The 22,701-nt window shown below is 45.2% G+C and overlaps 1 protein-coding gene across 4 annotated transcripts in view; it reads left to right on the plus strand.

Moving 5' to 3' along the window:
- Positions 1–22,701, plus strand: part of fbln2 (fibulin 2) — a 215,866-nt gene that overhangs the window by 164,753 nt on the left and 28,412 nt on the right. For all 4 annotated transcript variants that reach the window (XM_073072167.1, XM_073072165.1, XM_073072164.1 and 1 more), the window contains one exon: positions 13,771–13,896. In XM_073072167.1, coding sequence (XP_072928268.1) covers positions 13,771–13,896 — 126 coding nt within the window. The remainder of the gene's footprint in view (positions 1–13,770; positions 13,897–22,701) is intronic.

Here is a 22,701-nt window from a genome sequence, read left to right on the forward strand (position 1 = left end):
TGCGCATCCTTACAGAATGCAAAGTATGTTTTTTGGGGTCTCCTGCACAGTGCCTCTGGAGCTACCACACACTCTTCATGAAAACGTTGCTGTCCAGTTAAACCCCCGCCCCCCGACATGCTGCATGTGCCGCTAATGAACTCTCCTCGCCCTGCTTTACAGAAGCTCCCCTTTCCCTCCACCTTGCAGCGGCACTTCATGCCTTGTGAATGTCATTCTTTTATCTGTAAGATCGGCGTCATAAGTCAGTGATAACCTTGGATATGTATTACTTTCAACTGCTCCCTCACACTTTGTGTCAAAGTCATTGTAATCCCCTTCTCTACATTATCTCGCCGACTTGAGCTAGATGCCATTGATCATGAATCAGGGCCAGTACATTTTGTTAACTGCTTGCACTGAAAGATGCTGAGAACACCATGCCCACGGTACGCCATCAAAAGAAAGAGTTTATTACACCTTTTGAGCACCGGGCTCCACGCATCATTTCTGACCAATGGTGCGGCAACACTTCTGCATACCGTGGGCACAGGAAGGTGGGTTTGGCTTCTAATTCATAAAAAGGGAAAGTAGGCCGAGATTTGACATTTCTTCTCCTATAAAGAGGATGCAAAGATTGGGAGCCAGCTTCAGTTTTCAAGACGTAAAATAAAAGTTGGATTTTGCATGCGCTTGTAATGAAACTGAGGATGGCATAATTCAAGATCAAGGATCTTGGTGTTGATACGGACAGCAGAAATAGGAAGGGAGTATGCTCTTTAGCTTTTATGCTTGCTTGTTCATTCACATCATGCTACTTGCCTCAACCCCCATCTCTCTCGACTCTCCTAATATCCAAAAATCTGCCAATTTTAATTTTTGAATATATTCAGTGACTGAACATCCACAGTCCTCCAGGCAGAGAATTTTAAGATTCACTCTCTTCTGAGTGAAGAGAATTCTTATCATCTCAGTGCTGAACAGCTGACCTTGTTTGGAAACTATGATTTGAGACATCCCAGCCAGAGGAAATAGCATCCCTGTATCTACCTGTCAAGTTCCATATGTTTTAATAAGATCACTACTCATTCTTCTAAACACGAGAGAATAGAGACCTACTCTGTTTAATCTCTCCCCATCAGTCATCAGGTCCTAGAGTTATATTGGCTTTCAATTTAATTAATCTTGCCAATGCAACTCTTTGCTAATACTAACTTCTTTCAGCTTCTAATTTACTCCATAGCTGTTGTTCTGCACTAGTTTCCGTGGCTTCTCTCACAAATGATTTATTTGATTGCTCTGCCATTTCCTTACCCTTTTGTATATTTTCTCCTTTCCCAGCCTGTAAATGAACAGCAGTAATGCTTGAAGTAATTCTTTTTTACGTACCCATGGAAGCTTTTAGAATCTGCCTTTTCTCTTTGGCTAGAGTTGTTCGTGCATTCTGTGCTCTCTTTCCTCATCGACGCCTGATGCTCCTTTGCTGAAGCCTGAAATTTTCCCACTTTTCAGGCTGACTGTTCCTTTTATGCTACACTGTGGTGACCCACTTTCTGCGCAGGCGAATCGGCTCACAAATAGCCAGCATGCGGGGAGAGACTTTGGTAATGCACCTCTGACGTCATTTCCACCCGGAGAGGGCAGGCGCTAGGGACTAAAAGCCAGCACCGCGAAGTTTGAATAAATTAGTCTCGAAATGACTTACCGACTGCATGTCGTTATTTTAGCACTGTGTGTAGCACATCGCCACATTGGTGACCCCAACGGTCCAAACGGGATTTGGACCAAAGATGACCGACTCTTCATCTGTTCACGCAGTTTCACTAAAACTGCCAACTTTCTGGACACTGCGACCACGCGTGTGGTTTAGCCAAGCAGAAGCCCAGTTCCAGTTTCGGCAGATATCTTCTGATTCCACGCGTTACTACCACGTGGTGAGCGCCCTTGACCAGGAGACGGCCGCCCAGGTTGCGGATTTCATACAGTCGCCCCCGGAAGAAGGCAAATATGAAGCATTCAAAGCGCTGCTCATTGGGACCTTTGGCCTCTCACAGCGTGAGCGGGGTGCCCACCTGCTTCACCTGGATGGTTTGGGAGACAGACTGCCGTCAGCATTGATGAACGAGATGCTGTCCCTGGTTGACCGACACAAGCCCTGCCTCATGTTCGAGCAAGCGTTCCTAGAGCGACTGCCCGAGGACATACATCTGCTGCTGGCCGACGAAGATTTCAGCGACCCCCGGAAGGCGGTGGCCCGGGCAGACGTGCTGTGGAAAGCCAAGAGGGAGAGCGTGGCGTCCGTCGGTCAGGTTACCAGGCCACGCGCCCAACAGCGGACCAGACCAGGCCCAGCAGGGGGGCGCACACAACACAGAGGCAGGAGTGAGGAGGCCAGTGAACAGTGGTGTTTCTACCACCAGCGGTGGGGCACAGAAGCCTGCCGTTGTCGCCCGCCCTGCAAGGGCCAGGGCCAGGGCCAGCTGCCGCTATTGACTATGGCGGCTGGCCACCAGGACAGCCTCTTGTACGTCTGTGACAAACAGTCGGGACGCCGCTTCTTTGTCGACACCGGAGCGGAGATCAGCATCTTGCCCCCGACGGGGAACGACACCCGCAACAGGAAGCCAGGACCCACCCTGAGGGCGCAAACAGCAGCACGATACGGACCTACGGCACCCACACAGTGCAGCTGCAGATCGGCGCCAGCCGGTTCACGTGGGACTTCACACTGGCCGCGGTGGCCCAACCACTCCTGGGAGCGGACTTCTTGTGAGCTCACAGCCTGCTGGTCGACTTGCCAGGGAAAAGACTGGTACATGCCGAGACTTTCCAGACGTTCTCCCTGGGTGAAGCCAAGTTGCCGGCCCCACACCTGGACTCCATCAAGCTGTCGGACAACGAATTCACCAGAATCCTGGCGGACTTTCCATCGGTTCTGGCACCACAGTTCACGGCAGCCATGCCCAGACACGGGGTACAGCACCACATCCCGACCCAGGGACCACCCCTCCACGCCCGCGCACGAAGGCTCCCCCCCCCCGGAAAAGCTCCGCCTGGCGAAGGAGGAGTTCAAGAGGATGGAGGAATTGGGGATCGTACGTAGGTCCGACAGCCCATGGGCCTCCCCACTGCACATGGTGCCCAAAGCAGCCGGGGGTTGGAGACCATGCGGCGACTACCGCAGACTGAACGAGGCTACAACTCCAGACCTCTACCCCGTGCCGCACATACAGGACTTTGCGGCAAACCTGCATGGGGCAAGAATATTTTCCAAAGTAGACCTCGTCCGGGGATACCATCAAATCCCGGTGCACCCTGAAGCCATCCCCAAAACAGCACTTATCACCCCGTTCCGCCTGTTTGAGTTCCTCCGAATGCCGTTTGGCCTGAAGAATGCCGCACAGACGTTCCAGCGGCTAATGGATGCGGTGGGACGCGACCTGGACTTTGCGTTCATCTATTTGGACCACATCCTTATAGCCAGCAGTTGTCGTCAGGAGCATCTGTCCCACCTCCGCCAGCTCTACTCCCGTCTGAGTGATTTTGGCCTCACGATCAACCAGGCCAAATGCCAGTTCGGTCTCGATACCATCGACTTCCTGGGCCAAAGGATTACCAAAGACGGGGCAACACCTCTGCCCGCCAAGGTAGACGCGATCCGCCACTTTGCCCGGCCCAACACGGTCAAAGGCCTGCAGGAGTTCGTTGGTATGGTGAACTTCTACCACCGTTCCTCCCCTCAGCCGCCCGTATCATGCGCCCTTTGTACACCCTGATGTCGGGTAAAGGCAAGGACATTACTTGGGATGAGGAGGCCGTGGCTGCTTTCGTTAAAGCCAAGGAAGCCTTGGCAGATGCCGCGATGCTGGTGCACCCCAGAATGGACGTTCCAACCGCCCTCACAATGGATGCGTCCGACACAGCAGTCGGTGGGGTGCTGGAGCAGCTCATCGAGGGGCGCTGGCAACCCCTGGCATTCTTCAGCAAGCACCTACAACCACCCAAACTCAGGTACAGTGCTTTCGACCGGGATCTGTTGGCACTGTATCTGGCAATCCGGCATTTCAGGTACTTCTTAGAAGGTAGGCCGTTCACCGCATTCACGGACCACAAACCATTAACCTTTGCATTCACGAAGGTGTCTGATCCCCGGTCAGCTCGCTAGCAGTGACATCTGTCCTACATCTCCAAGTGCACGATGGACATCCAGCATGTCTCGGGAAAGGACAACGTCGTGGCAGACGCACTCTCCAGACCGGCTGTCCAGGCCCTGTCCCTGGGGGTGGACTATGCAGCACTGGCGGAGGCGCAGCAGGCAGACGACGAGATGCCCAGCTACAGGACCACAGTCTCGGGTTTGCAGCTGCAAGACTTTCTCGTAGGCCCAGGTGAGAGGACCCTCCTGTGCGACGTGGCTACCGGCCAACCTCGCCCCATCGTCCTGGCAGCCTGGAGGCGGCGAGTTTTCGACTCCATACACGGTTTGGCGCACCCATCTATCAGGACAACCGTCCGGCTGGTCTCCAGCAAGTTTGCGTGGCACGGACTTTGCAAGCAGGTCAGTGAATGGGCCAGAATGTGCGTGCAGTGCCAAACAGCCAAGGTGCAGCGGCACACTAAAGCCCCGCCGCAGCAGTTCAAACCCACCCACCGGAGGTTCGACCACATTCATGTGGATATCGTGGGCTCCCTACCAGTGTCCCGAGGAGCGCGGTACCTCCTAACTATGGTAGACCGGTTCGCGAGGTGGCCAGAGGCGGTCCCGCTCACCGACACATCTGCCGATTCCTACGCCCGAGCACTGATCGCAACCTGGGTAGCACGCTTCGGGGTACCGGCCCACATTACCTCCGACAGAGGTGCCCAGTTCACCTCCAGCCTGTGGTCGGCTGTGGCCAGCCTGTTGGGAACGCAGCTACACCACACTACTGCCTACCACCCACAGTTGAACGGACTAGTGGAACGTTTCCACCGTCACTTGAAGTCGGCTCCCATGGCCCACTTGAGAGGACCTAACTGGGTGCACGAGCTTCCCTGGGTCCTGCTTGGAATTCGCACAGCGCCCAAAGAGGATCTGCACGCCTTGTCGGCCGAGTTGGTGTACAGCGCACCCCTGGCCATCCCAGGAGAGTTCATACCAGCCCCAAGGGGGCAAGAGGAAGAACCCGCAGCAGTCCTGGGCAGACTACGCGAGAGGCTCGGTAACCTGGCCCCTGTACCGACTTCACAGCATGGACAGACCCCGACCCATGTACCCAAAGACCTGCAGAACTGTAAATTTGTGTTTGTACGAAGGGACGGACACCGGGCACCGCTACAGTGGCCATACGAAGGGCCGTCCAAGGTGATCAACAACAACGGGTCCACGTACGTTCTGGACATTGGGGGGAAAGAGGAGGTTTTCACGGTGGACCGACTCAAACCAGCCCATGTGGACTTGGCGCAGCCGGTTGAGGTTCAGGCACCGCGGCGCAGAGGCAGACCTCCCAGACAGAGGCTGATCCAGACTGTGGACATTGGGGGGTGTATCGCCGGTTCTGTGGGGGGGGGGGGTTATGTGGCGACCCACTTTCTGCGCAGGCGAACCGGCTCACAAATAGCCAGCGCACGGGGGGAGACTTTGGTAATGCACCTCTGACGTCATTTCCGCCCGGAGAGGGCGGGCACTAGGGATTAAATGCCAGCGCCGCGAAGTTTGAATAAACTAGTCTCGAAACGACTTACCGACTGCGTGTCATTATTTCAGCGCTGTGTGTAGCACATCGCTACAACATTATGAATCTTCTTTTTTCCCCTACTAATAATATCTTCAATTTCTGTTATTAACTTCACCTGGATCACTCTCCCTGTTGAGATTTTGGGAGCTACATTCTTTGTAAACTACATATTAATACTTGGCCGTTGCTTCTTTAGTGCAATACCTCTTAAAATAGTTTCCCAATCTACCATACTCAAACACAAGTAATTCCTTTTTACTTTGCTTTGGTCAGATTGAACTACATTACTTTTAGTCTTGGTATTAAATTCATCATTTTCTCTAAAGGCCCCTTAATTACTAGGTGTCCTCCTGCCACATCCTAGCAGCAATTTTTTTCAAACATTTCATACTTCAAGTCTGTGAGCTCTTGTCCGTTAGTTTCAACAGATGGACAATCTTGAGGCATGTGTTTGGCAGAACAGGTCATATCAGATTTTCTGCTGCTACTATATGCCAGTAAAACAGGGCTACTTGTTAAATACCCCCCGTAGTGTTTAATGGCACGCCATGTGGAAAATCAGTAGAGAGCCATGATAATTCAGGACTGTTGATTACAGCTGATGTTTTTTACTAAGCTGATAGTTTGTGAGTGAAGGAAGGATTGCCTGAAGTTGATGGATAATCCTGTCAGAGGAAATTTGATAGAGTTTTCAGGGAATTGTATGGAAGGAAGTCAGCATAGGAAGCTGATATAAAATGAAGTGCTGGAAACATTCAGTAAGACAGACTGCATCTGTAGAGAGAGGATAAAGTAAATGTCTCAGGTGGATGAAATTGCCCAGTTCTGTTTGACCTGAAAGTTTAATCCTGTTCACTCTTCACTGATTGCACCTGTATATTTTCTTCCTGGAATGAAGTTACCAATCACGTGCCCAACCCTCGTCCTTTTGCAGCCAGGCTAGGTCCATGGTGGAATTAAGAAGAATACATATCTTGTAGTTTATTCCTCACCATAGATGCTGTCTGACCTGCTGAGTTCCTCCACTTTGTGGGTGTGTTCCATAAGATTTCCAGTATCCCTTGCCCTATTGTCTGGCTTCCTCTCCAGCAGCATGTGGTATGATGGAAGCGGTAGGGCTGGGTTATCACATTCAATGCCTCTGAGTTGGTTTTACTAGTCTCTGTTCCATTCCAAAGGAGGTCTTTTTCTCTTTGCACAGTATCCTTTCAGGAGAACTTCAGCATTAGCAACGGCATTGTTTAAGGCTGGAGGCTATATGCCTGTAGCAGCCCTGTGGGCTGTCATGCATCTAGTCTTAGAGATCAGTGTGGTGGTGATACTTATCAGCACCATCTGATGGTGCTTTACCATTGTCTGAAACTGACACAAATAACATCATTCAGCCCCCAAATAAATTTGTTCTTGGATGTACAGCAATCGCAGATCCTGGAATTCACCTGAATTATTCAAAGAAGAGACAAAAGGATGAGCATTCCATTTGGTCATGCTCTTGATGGTAACTCCCGATGCACATCAAAGATGACTTTCACACCTTGATTTCTCACATGCTGGCATGTGCTGCTGGGGCATGTGTAAACTTGAATCTATAAACTTCACTCCAACTGCTTTGCCTGTGGTGTCTTATTCACACTGTGGGCTGAGTTGAACTGTATCTAGCTTGCCGTTACAATGCACACCTTCCTTCGCTTACCTGGGCTGAATGAAGAGGCCTGTTGAGGCTTCAGTGGTGCGTGGGTCTTAGCTGGTGCACTAAGACTGAAAGACTTAGTCCAGAGAGAAAACTGAGGAGTGGAACTTCATCTCTCATCGTGTATGGAGACGAGTTGTAGTTTTTAAAATTTTAAAATGACTAAAGTTGCTGGAATTAAAAACATATATAATAATTATAAGTAACATCTGTATGGTATGGCTGTTCTGGAAATGTAAATTCACCTTGCTGAATTTGCAAATCAATAAAGATTCCAATTAAAATTTGTTCTTGCAGATTTTTTCATCTTTCATTTCTTGTTGCATGTGCAGATGGAGTTTTCCAATATGGAGCTTTTCTAGGAATGCAACCCCTGTAATGTGGGGGCCATTTGTACTTGAGCAAAAAAAGCCTTGAAATACTGAGAATAATTGACAATCAAAAAGCAAAATATAAATAATATTAGATATATTACTCTTTTCAAAGATACTGCCTGATGTTCTGCTTCTAGCATTTTTTTGTTTGTGTGTGTGTATATATAAAGCTTTCCATCTATTTCCTAATCTGTTGGCCAAGATTCCCTTGTGAAATACATTGCATTGCTGGGTCTGAGTTTTGTAGAATTGGAGAGTTGCATTTGCAATTATAAATCTGGGCTATCCCATCATTACTTCCGGCTGCACATGGAGTTCATGGACGGAGAAGAAAGACAACTAGATCTGGCTTGACCGAATAGAGCTAGCACAGTTCATACCATTATCCTTTGGACTCCATTTTGCATTTGGCCATTGACTGTCCCATTTCTGCCTCTTTCCCTTGTTTTCATGCAAAATTGTTTGCAGGCAATTAAATATCTCCTGGAAGAGGCAGAAAGAAATATTGCGAAAGTTTTCTTTTCTATAGCTAATTTGTACAAAGATCAGAAACTGACTCAGTGACAAAAGGATTTTCATCAGAGTCTATGAATTGTGATTGAGTTACTCCCTACAATTCTGCTTTGCTAAGTCTTGATTGTTTGGACAACTTTTATCTGCATCTATCTAGATATCTATATACAGCACAGAACAGGCCCTTCTGGCCCAATCAGCTGCATCTCCCAGCAACCCTCCTATTTAACCCTGGTCTAATCCCAGGAAAGTTGACAGTGATCAATTCACATGCTAACCGGTATGTTTTTGGAATGTGGGAGGGAACAGGAGACCCACGAGGTCACAGGGAGAACATACCAACTCTTTACAGAGGGTGCCGGAATTGAACTCCAAACTCCCAACGCCCCAAGCTGTAATGGCGTCATGCTAACCATTACGCTACCATGGTGCCCAATGTGTAAATTTAAAATTTATCCACGTGTAAATTTAGATAGTTGCCAACAGAACCAATGCATTGGTTTACCCTCCTCCAGTATTTCAGATTCACGGTGGTAGCTATTTTGTCCCCAGTGTAATAGAAATTCTGCCACTCGCTTTTAACAGCTGGTAGAAATATATTCTAATCTGGAAGCAAAACTGTTTTGGACCATTAATGTGACAACATTTTTGAAGAATAGCATTTTGGATTACTTCTTTCAAAACTTTAAATTCCTCAAATGTTCATGTTAATGGTTGTAGACTTGTATGCCAAATGGCTTATCACTCTTATAACATTGCAATGACGCGTTGCCTGGGCGACAACCAGTCACAGCAGGCACAGGGGAAGACATCTGACCTTATCAGAGGCCTGTTACTTCAGTCCTCGAGATGTCCACTGCCATTTGTCTTGAGTTTTATTCACACTATTTTGTTAATGAGTTTCAGGCTGCATGGAGAAGGACCTAGGCATCATAAAAGTTTGTCTTAATAAAGAGCAAATGACGGTTGTATCATGCAAGTGCCAGGCAAAGGCTCTCTGAAAGAAAACAGACTAACCATATCATCTTAACATTCAACTGCTTTACCACAACCGTGCCCAATTTCCCCATCCTTCCCAATCATCAACATCTTGGAAGTCACCCTTGACCAGGAACTTAATTAGACCAGATCAGGAGCTGGGTACCCGGCTGTAAGTAACTTCATTCCTAACACCCCCAATGCAATTCCGCCACCTACAAAGAGTCTTATAAACTACTTGTCATTTGCTATAATCGGAGGTCACCCCTCATTCTTCCGACTTCTAGTGAATGCAGACCCAGAGCCGTCAAATGCTCTTCATATGACAAGCTGTTTAATCTTCGAATCATATCCATGAACTTCCTTGGAACCCTCTCCAGTGTCAGCACATCCTTTCTAAGATAAGGGACACAAAACTGCTCACAGAGTTCCAAGTGAGGCCTCACCAGTGCTTTATAAAGTCTCAACATTACACCCTTCCTTTATATTCTAAGTTTGCTTTCATTCTCATTTAGAAACATAGTGCTGAATATCCTTTACCTTCACTGAGTCAAACTCCAACCTAACAGCAGCTTCAAAGTGTGACATCTTTAATAGCAGAGCCTGCAGCACTTCAAGTTCACTTCTTCTCTTGTTCGGTGAGGAATGTGTAATAAATGCTGGTTTCATTGAAGATGACCACATACCACAAAAATCTAAGCAATGTCAGACCTGTGAACGGTTTTATTTAAAGAAAGCTATTCAACAGTGTATAGAATCATTAATGGTTAATGTAATAATAGGCACTTATTACCTGGTTATAGATGCCAGAATTGTACACATTCTGGCAGGCATTATTTAATTCCTAGGTAAAACTATTGGAATATAGTTGGGTGCCAATTTCCTATAAATACTTTCACTACACAATGATATCCTTTGTTGCATTTACTCATTTGAAGGTGTGCTGTGAATAGAAAAAGCAACAAACTAAAAGGAATCAATAGCAAATGTATGACATTGCTTCTGCCGTTGGAACAGAGAGCTGGAATTAACTAGCTGCCACAAGTGTAGGAGTTTCACTTACATTGCAAAACTTCTCCTCAATTAATTTTCTAAGAGTCTGCACTTTGTGTATGTTGCACCCGAGTTAGATAGAAAACAAAATCAGAAATGTTGGAAGAACTCAACCAATTAAGCTGAATCTGGGGAGTGGTGATTGGGGTCAGGAGATGAGATCCTGACGTGAAACATCCCTGCAGAATGCTGAAGGAGGAAGGGAAGATGTGACTGGTGGTGGGATCAGGTTTGTGCTGCCAAAAGTTATGAAGGAGTTTGCTGCAGACCGGTCTCCCTCCCATACTGTTCTGTCTGATGCCTTCTCCACTGCCAAAGTTTGGCCTTCTATAAACAAGAAGGACAGCATCTTATCTCCTGTCTGGGCACTTAACAATCTTCTGGAATGCACATGAAATTTTAAAGCTTCAGGTAAACGGTTCTCTTTTCTTTTTTCATTTACACACTCATCTCTTTCTCATCCTGTATCTTGTAAGCCCAAGGTCTGTACTCATATTTGTTTTCATCAGATTGGTGTAAACCTACTTCCTTTTGGTTACACCTCCCTCCTTCCTCAGGTCTGCTCAGTAAAGCCTAAACCCTCAGTGTCTGACCCAACACATTAACTGGGTTCTCTCTCCATGGGCGCTGCTTGACAGGTTGAGTTCAGGGTTGGGTGATTGGTTCTTCAACCCTGGAACATCTGGACAGTGGAGATGCATACATCAGGATGCTCTTCATTGACTACAGCTTGTCATTCAATACTATCATCCTCTCAAACTAAGCAAAAAGGTTCAAGTGCTAAGCCTCAACACTTCCTTGTGTGATTGACTTCCTCACTTGCAGATCCCAGTCAATTAGGATTGGGAACGACACCTCCTCCACAATCACCATCAGTGAGGTGCACCACGAGGTTCTGTGCTTAGTCCTCTGTTCTACTCGCTTTTTATTTACAACTGTGAGGCTACACAGAGCTCCAATGCATATTTAAATTTGCTGATGACACCACTGTCGTTGGCCAAATCAAAGGTGGTAACAAATCAGCATATAGGAGAGAGATTGAAAGTCTGGCTGAGCAGTGCCACAACAACAATCTCTCACTCAACGTCAGCAAGACCAAGGAGCTGATTATTGATTATAGGAGGAGGAAACCGGAAGTCAATGATCCATTTGACATTGGGGGATCAGAGGTGGAGAGAGTCAAAAATTTTAAATTCCTCGATGTTTTCATTCCTGTCCTGGTTCCCATATGGAAGTGACATTACAAAGAAAGCACGGCAGTTCCTCTAATTTGTTAGAAGTTTGTGAAAATTCAGCATGTCATCTAAAACTTTGACAAACTTCTAAAGATGTGTGGTGGCGAGGATATTGACTCGTTGCCTCACAGCTTGGAGTGGAAGCACCAAAGCCTTTGAACAGAAAAGCCTACTTAAAGTAGTGGATACTCCCCAATCTAACGCTGTAAAGCATTTGAGAACATTTACATGGAAAGCAGCATCCATCACCTAGGCTCCCACCATCCAGGCCAAGGCCATGCTCTCTTCTCACTGCTACCATCAGGAGGGAGGTGTAGGAGCCTCAGAACCCACACCACCAATTATTACCCCTTAACCATCAGGCTCTTGAACCAGAGGGAATAACTTCACTCACCCCATCACTGAACTTTTCCCACAGCCTATGGACTAACTTTCATTGTTTGTTTGTTTATTTATTTCTCTTTCTGTATTTGCACAGTTTGTTGACTCTTGCACAGTGTTTTCCGTCTTGTAGGCCGATGGATTTTCACTGATTTTATTGTTTCTTTGTATTTACTGTGAATACAAGAAAACGAATGTCAGGGTTGTATATGGTGACATATGTAATTTGATAATAAATTTATTTTGTACTTGAAGTTGCTTCCAGCGTTTCAGTTTTTGCTTCAGATTCCAGCATCTTTGTTTTCTAGTCGTGATATGCACTCAGCCCTTGATCCTTTAACCTTCAATTATTTTTTATAAAGTGGGTAACTCCAATATAAAGTTCTCCATATTCAGTTCAGTGCGATTCACCCAGTGCCTGGAGCAAATGTGCTATTACATAGAAACATAGAAATATAGAAGACCTACAGCACAATATAGGCCCTTTGGCCCACAAAGTTGTGCTGAACATGTCCCTACCTTAGAAATTTATAGGCTTACCCACAGCACTCTATTTTTCTAGGCTCCATGTACCTATCCAAAAGTCTCTTAAAAGACCCTATCGTATCCGCCTCCACCACCGTTGCCGGCAGCCCATTCGACGCAGTCACCACTCTCTGCATAAAAACTTACTCCTGACATCTCATCTGTACCTACTTCCCAGCACCTTAAACCTGTGTCCTCTTGTGGCAGCCATTTCAGCCCTGGGGAAAAAGCCTCTGACTATCCACACGATCAATGCCTCTCATCATCTTATACACCTCTATCAGGTCACCTCTCATCCTCTGTCGCTCCTTAGTCCTGTCTGCCAAGGCCTTCTGGCTCTCCTAAGCTCCTTCCTGTTAGCCTAATAATCTTCTAGATCTCCAACATTACCTAGCTCTCTGAACTTTTGTAAGCTTTTCTTTTTTTTCTTGACTAGATTTATTACAGCTTTTGTGCACCACGGTTCCTGTACCCTACCATATCTTCCCTGTCTCATTGGAGCGTACCTATACAGAATGCCATACAAATATCCCAAATATATTATTCACCACTTGTGTTTCTAAGCATTAGATCATGTTAGATATACTGTATAACCACATGCATCATTCAACCGTGCAGTTCTTTTGCATTTGCACTCTGTCCTATTTACATGGCATGGAGATTATTAGAAATAAAATCATTCTTGTGAATTTTTAAATGATTTCTCTTTCTGTTGAAATGCAATTTCTTTTCGACAATGAGAAATGACCTTCATGTGAAATATTTTTACAGCAACATTGTTTTTAGTGATTGCTGTCTTGATGTTGACTTTGCAGAAGAGGTGATCAGTACTGCACAAAGGTTAACAAACTGTTTTAATAAAAATTGGTTGTATGTGAACTATTGCAAACATTTGTTCATGATACTTGCTCAGAAATTAATTCTCTGCTTGAAATTATTTTCATAAATGAAATCGATGGCATTCATATTTTGGGGTGAAATTCAAAAACGGGTTTAATACAAGACACAATAGAAGATAAATAATTGATGGCAATGAAACTTGTTCTGACCAAATGAGTGTTTGTCTGTTCCACCTGTCTCCGGTTTCTTTTTTATGACCATCTGTGTAAAAGCTAAATTGCTTAATGTACTTGAAAGGGCACAGACATTTAATCTTAGCGTCACCAACTTCGCTGAATTCAGATGGATTCAAGTTTCCTGGAGAATTGGATGCTGGGGCGAGAAATGAATAATGAAAGCTCCTTTATTAGACTGGATTAGTTGATTTCTGCTTGTACAGTATCTAATTTTTACTCTTGTCATTGAATCTTGCTTGCTTCTGGCAGATGTTAATGAATGTTGGCGCTATCCTGGTCGACTCTGTGCACATAATTGTGAGAATACTCCAGGGTCTTATTACTGCACCTGCAGCACTGGATTCAAGCTCGCTCTTGACGGCAAGAACTGTGAAGGTATTTTAATCACAATGTTGGCACATGGTTACAGCAACAACTGGGGAAAAAAAACATGAGTCAGCTTGAGCCTGTAACCATACTGTATTTAAATACATATAATGTGCGGTGTGAGAAACAAAAAGAGTAGTTTAAAATTGTCATTAATAAGATTGTATCCTACAGAAGATACACGTTTAATGCCTGATTGTTTAACAGTATTATATAATCTTTCATCTTCAATTTGTATTAGCCATTTTCACCATGTGGGGGGTACAATACTAGTTTGAGGGGACATTATTTTAAGGTGATTGGAGGAAAATATAGGGGGGAATGCCAGAAATAATTTTTTTACACAGAGAGTGGTGGGTATGTGGGATGGGATGCTTGCTAAGATTGGTGGTAGACTCTATGTAGGAGGGAAGGGTTAGATTTACCTTAGAACAGTTATAAGGTTGGCACAACATCACGGACTGAGGTGTCTGTCCTGTGCTGTAGTGTTCTACTGTATGTTTTGATGGGGTTCCTTTCCACACCTTGGGGTGTATCGGGCGGCAGCCTTGGCATTTCTTTGGAATTTTTGTCTGTTTCTTACGAGGCCGAGTCATTAGCTCGACGATCAACCCAGCACAGGTGGAAAGCGTGCAAGGAGTCGGCTGGATTCGAACCCGGGACCACACGCCTCGGTCTGTTGCTAATGCCACTACACCACTGGCCAGCTTCTAGGTTTTATGCTCTATGTTTAATTCAATTACCAAGTTCATGGAGACTATCTCTCCTTGTTTAGAAATCCCCCATGATCACCATAAATTATTGGAAGCTTTGGGGTTTCTTAACTCGATATGAAAATGTTGCAGCGGTGTTTCAGGAGCTTGAGTCATCCCCTTTCTTACCTCTTTAAGTTTTCCCAGATTTTTTGATGACAAGGTGAGGTTTTATTTTTTCATGATTCCAAACAAAGTCTTCCACGTCACTACAATCATTATATCCACTCAATCCTCTCCTTCAAGAAACTTTAGATCCTCTTGGCCACCATCACTGACAAAGTGGAAGTTAGGGAATGATTGGAGACCATTATTTTGCATGTCACTTTCAGGCCTTGAAACCATTAGTTCACTCTTTCCTCAGTAGCCTTTCTAACTAGAGCCCACCATTGCCTCCAGCCAGTTCTCTATGGCAACACTGATGTATTTAGTGATCTTTCTATCTCACCCCAACCTTTCAATACGGAGCCCTTTTAGATCTTGAAGTGTGTCCCAGACCAACATTGCTGATATCTCCTCAGCCTTAGGTTATGATATGATAAGCAAACTGCATCTAACTTATCTCCCACTATCAGCTCTCAACACATTGCTTCACATCTATCTCATTGCTCTTACTGATTAAATTTAATTTCCACTGCAGTTTCATTCTGCAGTGCAGAGACTACTCCAAACTGTCGTCTTATCTGTTCTCCTGAATATTTTCTTCACTCCCAAACATAAAAATCAAGGAGTATAGAACAATGAAGCACAGGATCAGGTCCTTTGGCCCATGAAATCTGTGACTATCACCATGTCAATTTAAACTACCTGGTCTACATCTCACCATTCCCAGCCGGTTAACATGTGTCTCAAAATGCTTTTTAAATGTTATTGTGTCTGCTTTCACCATTGTTACTCGGCCCTGCATTATGGGGCACCTGCCACTCTCTGCGGGTTTTTTTTAAAAAGCCCTGTAAATCTCCTGTAAGCTTTCCCTCTTTCACCTTAAAGCTACGCCCTCAAGCATTTTTCAGTTCCACCCAAGGGAAGAGATGCTGTGTCTTTACCAGGTCTGTGCCTCTTGTAATGGATATGCTTTTATCAGGTTGCACCTCAGCCCCGATGCTCCAGAGAAAAAAGTCCAGGTTCTTCTAACTTCTCCTTATACCTAATGATCTAATCCAGGAAACATCCTGGTGAATGAACATCTTTTACAACCTCACCAAAGCCTTCACATCCTTCCTGTAATACAACAACCAGAACTGCAAACACACTCCAAATGTGGCCTTGCCAGAGTTTTATAAAGCTGAGACACGGCTATACCCTACATCCTGATCAATGAAAGCAAGTATGCCATACGACTTCTTTACCACCATATCTACTTGTGTGGCCACTTAAAGTGAACTACAGACCTACATCCTCTGTAGATTAATGTTCCTAGGGGATCTGCCATTTACTGTGTGCTTTCCTCTTACATGTGACCTCGCAAAGTGTGACATCTGGCATTTGTCCAAATTAAATGCCATCTGCCATTTCTCTGCCCATCTTTCCAATTGGCGTATATACTGCTGTTTGCATTGACCACCCTCCCCGCTGTTCCCATCTTTGTCCAAATCATTTATGTATCTCAAACAACAGAAATCCCAGAACTCATCCCTGTTGAACACCACTGGTCACAGAGACCCCGTCAGAATAACATCTCCACTACTAACCTCTGTTTTCTGTGGGCAAGCCAGTTTTTGAATCTAAGTTGCTGTAGATTTAGTGTGCTTTGATCTTTAATATCAGCCTAGCATGAAGGACTTTGTTGAGAACTTTACTAAATTTCATGTATATAACATTCGCTGCCCTAATCATCTTTGTCACCTCCTGAAAAACTCAGTCAAGTTTTTAAGATATGACCTCCCGCACAAAGTCATGTTGATTATTTGTAATAATGCAATGCTTTTCCAAATGTGAGTCCCTAAGGATCCGCTCTAATACTTTTCCAACTAATGATAAAAGATTCACTGGCCTATAATTTCCTGGTTACCCTTCTTAAACAAAGGAACTACATTGGCTATTCTCCAGTTCTCTGGACCTTACCTGTGGCTAAAGAAGATGCTTACTTTACTGTCAAGGGAATCTCCTCTCCTTTCCCTCCCTCCCAATAATCTGAGATAGAGGCCATGGGGGTTTATCTACCTTAATATTCTTCAGTATAATGATGCAACACTGCCTCCTTCTTGATATGAACTTGCTCTAGAATATCAGTATACCCCTCTCTGATCTTACTGTTCTCTGTGTCCTCCTCCTTGGTGGATATCAATGCAAAACACTCATTTAGTACCTTGTATATTTCCTCTGGCTCTAGCCAATATTTCTTATTTTTTTGTCCTTGAGTGTCCTGCCCTCTCCCTAGTTGCCCTCTTTTAGTAATGTATATATGAAGTGCCTTTGGCTTTTCTTAACTCTTCTGCCAAGAACATTTCATGGTCACTTTTAGCTATCCTGATTCTGTGTTTAATTTCTTTCCTGCTCCCTTTATGTCCTGCAATGGTCTTGTCCAATTTCAGCTTCCGAAACCTTACCATCAAAACTTTTACCGACAGAATGGCTCCAAGACAGGTGCCACAGCATTTGTCATGCACCTGGCTCTGACGCACCTAGAAACCAAGAACACTTACGCCATTTCTGGATTTCAGTTCAGCATTCAACACTATTGTCCCACAGACCTTGGTGGACAAACTCCTATCCCTCAGTGTAATTACACCACTGTGCAAGTGGGTGTAGGGCTTCCTAATGAACGGACAGATAGACAGGATGTGCAACCACCACTCCCTCCACATCATCCTGAATGGGTGCTCCCCCACCCCCGCCCCATCGCTCTGTTGTATACGCTCCTCACACATGATATATGACCTCACAGCAGAGTAATCACATTGTCAAGTTCGTTGATGAAATGACAGTGGTGTGGCTCACCATCAGGAATGATGAGATGGCCTACAGTGAGGAGGTGAAAGAGCTCGAGGCCTGGTGCCAGGCAAATAGCCTCTCCCTCAATGTCAGCAAGGCAAGGGAGATGGTTATTGACTTTAGAACTCACACTACTCGCACCCCTCTTTGCCGTGGCACAGCAATGAAAACTGCAAACAGCTTCCATCTCCTGGAAGTGCACATCTTGCACAACATTTCATGGTCCCAAAGTACATCCTTCACAATCAGGTAAGCTCACCAATGCCTCTACTTTCTGAGAAGAAGGAAGAGAGTTGGACTATGCACATCCATACTCGTGTCATTCTACAGATGCTTTGTAGAGAGTGTCCTAACAAACTGCACGGTAGAGAAACTGTGCTGCGGCAGACAGGAAGGCTCTATAATGGGCAGTCAAAACTGCCCAAAGCATCCCCAGCACCAGTCTACACACCATCAAGGACATATATACACAAAGGTACTGCAAAAGGGCCAGTAACATCCTGAAGTATTCCACGGTCCCTTCTCATGGACTGTTTCCCCCACTCCCATTAGGGAAGAGGCTATGTAGCATCCACACTAGCATTACCAGAGTGAAAACAGTTCCTTTCCCCAAGCAGTAAGGTTAATCAGGATTTCCACCCACTAGCCCACCCCTCCACCCCCCCCCCAACCACCAATAGTTTATCATTTTCTGAAAGTCACCTTATGTACAAACACCCCTGTGCCTAGTGTCACCTCATGGACATACCATCAATCTATGTATATAAACTATCTTCTGTATCTTTTTATTTTATTATTGTGTTTTTGTTTGTTCTGCATTGCATTCGGAGTAACAATTATTTTATTTCCCTTTACACTTGTGTGCAGGAAATGCCATTAAACAATCTTGAATCTTACATTTGCTTCCATTTTCTTTTTGACTAAATTTGCAATACACTTCTTCATCCATGGTTTCCAGACCTTGCCATTCTTGTCTTTCTTCCCCATGGGAATAAGTTGCTCCTGACTTCCAATCAATTTGCTTTGAAATCACCCTCCCGGATGTGGATTTAGCCAATACCTGCCCTATTCTTGCCTAGTATTGTTATAATTTGCCCATCGCTAATTTAGCTCTTTTTCTTGAGGTCCATTCTCCATAGCTATGTGAATAAGAGTTTTGAATCTATTCCCAAAATGCTCTTCCAGTGAAATTTCAACCACCTGGCCAAAAGCCCATTTCTGAGCTACAAGGTCTAATATTGTCCCTGCCATGCTTGAAATATCTATATCTTCTGTCAAGAAATCCTCCTGGAGACACCTAACAAATTCTGTTCCCATCTAATCCTCTGGCACCAAGGGCACCCCAGCAATATTGGGACATTGAAGTAACCCATCATAACAACACTGTTGGCTTTACATCTTCCCCATAACCAACCTGCAGATTTGCAACCCTATCTGCTGCTGGCAATTGGGAGGCCTATGGTATAACCCCATCTAACCCCATCACACCCATTTCTCCTTTCTTATTGTTGAACCAGTTTGCTTTACTTGAGAAGCCCTCCACTATCTCCTCTCTAAGTGTGAAATTCTGCCTGATCAATAGTGCAACCACGCTCCCCACCAGCCAACCACCCCTTTTACTTCCATTTCTATCACCTCAGAATCATCAGGCTGTCCATCTTTAATATCTCTAATAATCTATGATGTTGGAGCTATTCCAGGTTCTAAGCTTTCCTGCCATTATCATAATACTCCAGTAACACTAGCCCAACAGTTCCACTGTGTTCATTAACCTGGCCCTACTTATTTTTACTTTCAGACCTCCTTGGCCAAAACTCTATCTTCCCTTCAACGTTTCTACCTGTTGATCTACTGCTCTGGTTCTCAGCCCCTACCAAACCAATTTAAACTCCTCCTATGTAGCACTAGCAAGCCTCCCTGTGAGGACATTGATACCTTTCTGTTTTGGTGCAACTCAACCTTGTACAGTTCTTACCTGTCTTGGAAGAGAGCTCAATGATCTGTGTATCCAAAGTTCTCCCCCTCCTCCCCCAGACCAGCTACTTAGCCACTCATTCAACTGTAAAGCAGAAAGCCTTCTCATATTTGAACCAGCTTCTTCATCCAGAATGGGCCATCTTCATCCTCATAACTACTTCTCTGAAAAAAACTTGGTCTAACCTTTCATTCCCTTAGTGTTTCTCCTTCATTCTTGCAATTCCAACTAATTGTGCCCTCATGGTCCTAGACAGGTAAGTGCAAAATCTGGAGGAAGGAAGTCCAGTTAGCAAAACCAGTGTGAGGTGAGTGGAAGCCCTAAAGCATTCTTCTTGTGCCGACCCTTGAAAGCAGAAATTCTACACAGATAAACTTTCCTCTGTGTGAGGAGAGTTATAATACCTTTTGTGATTAGAAGATTTATCCCCAAAGCATGAATATTGTTTCTTTCTCATTTCCAAAGATTCCCTTTGTGAAGCCACTATTTCCTCACTTGCTGGTCACCTTGGTGATTTTCTCAAAAAATATTCAGATGTGAGCCTTGACTAGCAGTGTCAACCATAAGGGTCATCAGAACTGTTAGGTCCTTCCCTTTGCAGAAACTCGGGCATGCATACTTTATTGTTCTGATGTCAAAGTTATATTTATTTATAAAAAGCCTTAATAGTCATTCTAAAAACTGCTAATCAGAACGCTAAAAGAAACCTTTTTTATTTAGTGAAATATGATTGCGCAATTTTCATAAGATTATAAAACTAGGATAGATGAGCTTTCCTGCCTTATTTGTAATATCAGTATATTCCAGGGCCAGATGCAATATACCCCAGATTATTTCTCCGTGGATGTGGGAGTGGTATTAGAGGATGACAAATGTTGTTCTGTTGTTCAAGAAAGGGAATATCATGAAAAATATAGACCAGTAAGTCAATGGTAGGCAATTATTGGAAAGGATGATTAGTGATGGGATTTATGAGCATTTGGAGAAGCATTATTTTATTAGGGATAGTCAGTATGACTTTGTGAGGGGCAGGTCATATCTCACGGACCTAACTGAGTTTTTCGAGGAGGTGATAAAACAAATTGATGAAGGTAGTTTGGTGGATGTGTAGTATACGAATTTCAGTAAGGCTTTTGACAAGGTTCCCTATGGCAGTGGTCCCTATAAGCAAAGCATGTGCTGCCGGGTCACGAGGAAACAATATGATTTGGTGATATGAAACGATATGAGTCAGCTGCACCTTTCCTCATTTCCTGTCACACCCACTGTTGAACTTGAACCCACGCGAGGTCATCAGTCGCCTAAACGCAGTGATACTCTCGCACCAGGGATCACTGGTTGGCCTCAGGTAACCGGCTGCCTCGTGTGGCCTGCGAGAAGCGCCGTTGCTACTGGCCTGGAGTGCGGACAGATGGGTGCCGCCTCGAAACCTGTTTAGCACACCGAATGTTCATGGGGAACACGGAGCTAAAATATTCGCAGACGACCTAATTCGTGCTCAGGGTTTTGTAAGTAGCGGAGCAGCTACCTCGCTGCGATCTACTGAAAGTCATCCCTCGAGCCAAACTTTTGTCAGCCAATAGATCCTACAAGGGGGGTGGGTGCGTGCCCTGTCGCATCCCTCGTTCGGTTGGTCGCTCTCCTTGGACTGCGACTGCCGTGGCCCCGGACTGTACACCTCCGGCCCTTACCTTGTCCTCTCACCCCACCCACAACCAGCCGCACCTGGCCAAGGCATCTGGCGGCGGGCGGGCGGGAAGCTGGAGTTCGGGCCCAGAAGCTGTCTAATGAGGCACCTTGAGTCCAAGCACACTGTACTTAAAGACAAACCTTTTTGAGCGGAAAAAACGTGAGCAAGCGGGACAGAAGCAGGTGCTGATAGCCACGTAAACTAAATTGCGGAATAGACTGGACGTAAGGAATCTCCTTCGAGTATCGCTGTATTCCAGTCATGCTTAACACCTCCCCCCCCCCCACCTTCGGCCAGTCCGCAAGAATATTGTCAATATTAAACTGGTCCGTGGTGCAAAAGAGGTTGGTGACCCCTGCCCTATGGTAAGCTTAACCAGAAAGTCCTGCGGCATGGGATCCATGGAAACCTGGCTACATGGATTTAGAATTGGCTTGCCCAGAGAAGGCAGAAGGTGGTAGTAGATGGAGTGTATTCTTCTTGGAGGTCTGTGATTTGTGGTTTTTTGCCGGGATCTGTTCTGGGACCCTTGTTCCTTATGATTTTTATAAATGACTTGGATGAGAAAGTGGAAAGTTGGATTAGTCAATTTGCAGATGACACAAAGTTTGGAGGTATTGTGGATAGTGTTGAAGGTTGTTGTAGGTTACAACAGGATGCAAGTTGGGCGGAGGAGTGGCAGATGGAGTTCAATCTAGAAATGTGTGAAGTGATATACTTAGTAAATTTGAACTTGAAGGCAGATACAAGGTTAATGACAGGATTCATAGCAGTGTTGAGGAACATAAGGATCTTGGGATCCAAGTCCACAAATTCTTCGAAGTTACGGTGCAAGTTGATAGGGTGTTTAAAAAGGTGTATAGTATACTGACCTTCATTAGTAGAGGATTAAGCTCAAGAGTCACAAGTGAACACTGCAGTTCTATAAAACTGTTTAGACCCCACTTAGAGTGTTGTGTTCAGTTCTAGTCACCTTATTATAAGGAGGATGTGGAAGCTTTAGAGAGGGTGCAGTGGAGATTTACCAGGATGCTGTCTGATTTAAAGGGCATGTCTTATGAGGATGGGCTGTGACTTTTCTCTTTGGAGGGTGGTAGGATGAGAGATGACTTGACAGATGATAGTTGATAGGGTTGCTGCTTGTGTGTGTGGGGGGAACGAGGGGTTTCTAACATTTTCTGTCATTCATGCTTTGGGGGTTTTCTTCTGTTTCATGGATGTCTGCAAAGAATGAAGGTTTCTGGTTGCATGTTGTATACATTCTCTGATATTTAAATGAACTACCACTGAGCCATTCATTAGGAGTGGCTTGATTAGGGTGGACATCCAGGGCCTCTCCCCCAGGGTGGCAACGGTGTTTACCAGGTATGTGTTTAAGGTGAGTGGAGTAAAGATTAGTGGAAACATCAGAGGTAGTTTTTCTTCACACAGGAATCAGTGGGTGCCTGGGATGCACTACTGAG

Source organism: Hemitrygon akajei, chromosome 19 (genome assembly GCF_048418815.1).
Source record: "Hemitrygon akajei chromosome 19, sHemAka1.3, whole genome shotgun sequence".
In the NCBI taxonomy this organism is placed as follows: Eukaryota; Metazoa; Chordata; class Chondrichthyes; order Myliobatiformes; family Dasyatidae; genus Hemitrygon; species Hemitrygon akajei.